The sequence below is a fragment of the Gastrolobium bilobum genome, unplaced genomic scaffold (assembly GCF_033153095.1).
Source record: "Gastrolobium bilobum isolate Gb01-03AN ecotype WA unplaced genomic scaffold, APGP_CSIRO_Gbil_v1 utg12887, whole genome shotgun sequence".
Taxonomy (NCBI): domain Eukaryota; kingdom Viridiplantae; phylum Streptophyta; class Magnoliopsida; order Fabales; family Fabaceae; genus Gastrolobium; species Gastrolobium bilobum.
In genome coordinates, this window is record NW_026900140.1 from 90,418 (window position 1) to 94,980 (window position 4,563).

Genomic DNA, 4,563 nt, shown 5'->3' on the forward strand with positions numbered 1-4,563 from the left:
GTACATGTTTATACCCTACCATGAAATTTCTATAATTTAATCTTATTTAAGGTAGATGTGTATGTGGAGTGGCTAATTAAGACAACAGGTATTGTTATCAAAAAAAAAAAAAAAAAGACAACAGGTATTAAGAACAGAAAAGGCTTAGTCTCAAAGGGGTAAACAAAGGATATCATAATGGTTGGCTTTTTGGCTAACTAGCTAAAACAATAAAATGCCTCAATCATTTCAAACATGCATGTAAACAACCATTTTAAGGAGAAACAAAGAAAGTTCTGGTAATATTTTTAGCAGTAAAATGCACACTAAAAAGAAATTTCTGTTTAGGCTCAAACCTCACGGTTATATTGTGCAATTCAGTAATTTATGCTCTTTCTCAACCACTCATACTGTAATTTCATTATTCTTACTGACTCTTAGACTAACTCAATCAATGCTTATTCCTAAAATTAAACATATTCTAAGTCATCACATCATAAATTAATTTTTACGGACTAATTCTTACTTAACATGATTTAGACAGAGAGAAGAAACATAATAAGATAAAATAAAGAGGAATAAGGAAAAGAATTTTCCCTATTTTCTGAAAAAATTTGCAGCTCTTCGCATCTTCACAGGGAAGTCTAATTGCTATTGTATATGGCGGTGCTCCCCATTCCCAGATTTAGAATTTTGCTGTCCTCAGCAATAGACTACGCATCAGAAACAAGGAGCACACAATAATAATAAAACATGCAGTCTCATAAGAACATCATCAATTATACATAACCATGGAGATCAAAAGTTTAAACTAAAGTAAAATAAATCAAAACAAAAACTAAATGTAGCAAAATAAAATAAAAGCATAAATCCGTTGGGTTGCCTCCCAACAAACGCTTGTTTAACGTCATTAGCTTGACGTTACATCTTCATTAGTCATGGTAGTTTGTAGCCAGAATTCAAAGATGTTGCCATTCCTTATCATAAATATTGTTTTGCCGTAATAGTACTCTCGTGCATATGGGTGAGAAGGTTTGGCCTCAAGAACTCTAAACTTAGTCTTGATGTGCTTTCCCTTGCTCTTCAGCTTTGTCATCTTCACCTTCGGCTTGGCAACTCTCATCTGGCTTATGATCTTTCTTTTCTTCCTCTCCAGCCTTCTTTTCCTCAATAAGAAAAATTTTCTCTGGCTGAGTTGTAGATGGTGGAGTTTCTTTTTCAAACATTTTGAGAATAGCCCTTTTCTCCTTCCACCCTTAAAATTAATTCACCTTTTGGCACATCAATTAGCGCTCCGGATATCGCTAAGAAAGGTCTCCCAAAGATCATGGGAACAATAGCATCCTCCTCTATATCCAAGATAACAAAGTCCATCGGGAAGATGAATTTGTCCACCTTAACAAGTATGTCCTTTATTACTCCATATGCTTGCTTGGTGGAGCGGTCAGCTAGTTGCAGAATCATCTTGATCGGCTTCACCTCTGTGATTCCCAGTTTCTTCATCATAGATAATGGCATTACGTTGATGCTGGCACCTAGATCACATAAAACTTTCTCTATTGTCATCGAGCCAATCGTGAAAAGGATACTAAAACTCCCCGGATCCTTTAATTTCGGTGGTAAATTCTTCTGTGTGATTGCATTACACTCCTCTGTCAAGATAGTGGATCCTTCTACTCTGAGCTTCTGCTTCTTGGTTAGGATCTCTTTTAGAAACATAGAATATGACGACATTTTCTCTAAAGTTTCCGCAAAAGGGATATTGATGTGAAACTTCTTAAAAATCTCTAAGAATTTAGAGAATTGGTTCTTCTGCTCGTGCTGCTATAACCTCTGAGGATAAGGAGCCTTAACATAAGGATTGTCTCAAAGTGATTTCATCCTTTCCTCTAAAGAAAGCTTCTTTATTATTTTTTTACGTGGGGTATCATTTAATGGTCCGCCAAAAATTATGACATCTTCATCAATAGGGTCATAAGCTTTCTCTTCACCAGGATTTTCCTTATCTGCATCTTTTTCACTACTTGGTGCAGCTATTGGTTTTTCCACACTTTCCCTTGTAGTGATGGCACTACATTGTTCCTTGGGATTAATAATTGTATTACTAGGAAAGGTTCCTACAGGCCTCTCAGCCTCTGTTTGGCAAGCTGATCACCAATCTGAATTTCCAGATTTTTAATATATGCTTCTTGATTTTTGAGAGATGCTCGGGTTTCTTCCACAAAACTTGTTTGAGCTTGAGACATCTTTTCGAATGCAATTTACCAAGCTTCCTTTTGACTAGATTGTGCTGGTTGAATTCCCAGATTAGCTTGTTGTAGTCCTCCTTGATTATATGAAAGTGCAGAAAGGTTTCTCCAGTCAGAATTATAAGTGTTGCTATAAGGATTGTTCTCCCTACGTTGTTCGTACCAGAGAGAATTCACCTGAGCTAGGTTTATAGTAACCATAGCCTCATATTTATCGGCACTATGAGGTTCGCCACAAGTGTCGTAGACTACAGGAAATTGAGAGTTGACTGCTGAAATTTGATTTTGGGCAAAGAGTTTAACAAGTGAATCTAGCCTTTGATCCATCTTGTCTTGTTTGGCTAGCATGGCATCGTACCCTTCTAACTGCATAACTCCTTACTTAGGTTGAACTAGTGTGACCTCATTATCTTCAGATGCCATCTTTTAAATTAACTCAACAGCTCTAGTTGGAGTAATTTCTCCGATACTACCTCCAGCTGTAGCATTAAGGAGTACTCGATATGTCGTCGTAACCCATTTGTAGAAGATTCGAACCTTCTCGCCATTCGATAAAACGTATTGTGGACATCTCCTGATTAGTTCTTTAAATCTTCCCCATCTCACGCACAAGGATTCACCTTCGAGCTGCTTGAAGTTGTCAATCTGTTCTTTCAGCTCAGAGAATCGGGAGAGTGGGAAAAACTTCTTTTGAAATTTTTCAACTAATTCTTCCCACGTGGAGATGCTATCAGCAGGTTGCAATTCCAGCAAATTAAGTGCTCTTCCTTTTAAAGAGAAAGAAAAAACATCAGTCAGATTGATTCAGCAGGTACCCCATTAGCTTTAATGAGGTTACACAATTGTAGGAATTTAGTGATATGGCGGTTTGGGTCTTTAATCGGGTCTCCTTCAAATAGATTACTTTGAATTAAATTTAGGAAGGAGGCTTTTATTTCGAATTTATTGGCTGGGATTTGAGGCCTTCTAATACTCGCAGTCGGATGCGAGAAATTAGGGTTTATGAAATGGTTCATCAATTCTTCTGGTGGGTTTTGGTTATCCTCAGCCATAACTGGTTCTTCAGCAGAATTGGAGCTCGATGCGTTTTGTATTTTCTTTCTCGCGGTCGAACGCTTTCTACTGGTTCTTTCTAATCGTCCTAACTTTAGTTCGTACTGTAGGTCACTGGGGTTAACAGTGTCTTGCAGATGCATAAACCAGAAAACTAAGGCTCAGTGGAACCAATTAACGGAAACCACTAACTAACAAAATATTTAAAATTTAAAATTAAAGTAAACAATTTAAACTAAGAAAACAAAACAAAATAACAAAAAAAAAAATAACAATAAAAATATTAAACTAACAAAGAAAGAAAATAAAATAAAATGATAATAAAATATAAAAAAACTAAAATAAAATAAAATAAGCAAAATAAAAATAAGAAAAACAGAAAAAAACAAAATGAAAAATAAAACAAATAAAATAAAAACAAAACTAATAAAATAAAATTAAAAAAATGATCCAGTCTATAATTGTATAGATATGATTAATGTTAATGAAATCAATCCCCGGCAACGGTGTAAAAAATTTGTTGCGACTTCGACAAGTGCACCGGTCATACAAGTAATAAAGTGACAAGAAAAGTTGTCGATTTCACGAGGACTGATGACCAAGCAATAATTTATCTATTTAACTAAAGTTAGATCGATCATAAAAGGATTTCTTGAGAATATTATAATTAAATTAAAAACAGAATTTGTAAACTTATTTTTAGTTTTTAATATTTTAGAAAATAAATCTAGAATTCATAAACCTAGAAATTGGTTTTACCTTTTTAATAAAAAGACGTAGCTAGGATTTAACTTCCCCAATGGTTTCTTAACGAGTCTGCCTATTCTTACGATTACATTCAAGATCAAATTATTAACAGTTCTTTTTATGATTGATTAAATCTCAATCTCTTGGTAATCAAATCCTTTATTCTAATCAAAAGCATAATCCCATAGTACTTTTTCATAAAATAAGCATTAACGGAAGAACCTACGGTTATGGAATTCATAAGTTTATCCCTAGATCATACGAATTCCAGCGATCAACCAATCAAAATCATACATCAACATCCCTATTGTCATGCATAACTCATATGTTTATCTACGAGTGATTAAGTCATAAATAAAGCTAATCATAAATATCAGATTGATTGCATAATTTAAAATCAAGAATATGAATCATAAGAAAGGTAAACATCAATTAAGAACCCATTGGTTCTGTCTCATTCTAACTACTAAAAGGAATTTAGCTATGCACAATTATAAAAACAGAATTAAAAGATACTGGAAAGTAAATAAAGTTC

The 4,563-nt window shown here is 34.3% G+C and overlaps 1 protein-coding gene across 1 annotated transcript; it reads right to left on the reverse strand.

Moving 5' to 3' along the window:
* Positions 1 to 1,197: 1,197 nt before the first annotated feature.
* On the reverse strand, positions 1,198 to 1,713 carry LOC133295489 (uncharacterized). The gene has a single exon (XM_061494329.1). The coding sequence runs from the start codon at positions 1,711 to 1,713 to the stop codon at positions 1,198 to 1,200; it is 516 nt and encodes a 171-aa protein (XP_061350313.1).
* Between the last annotated feature and the right edge of the window lie 2,850 nt (positions 1,714 to 4,563).

Coding starts and splice junctions, on each gene's coding strand:
- LOC133295489 (XM_061494329.1), bottom strand. CDS start 1,713: ATGTCGTCATATTCTATGTTTCTAAAAGAGATCCTAACCAAGAAGCAG.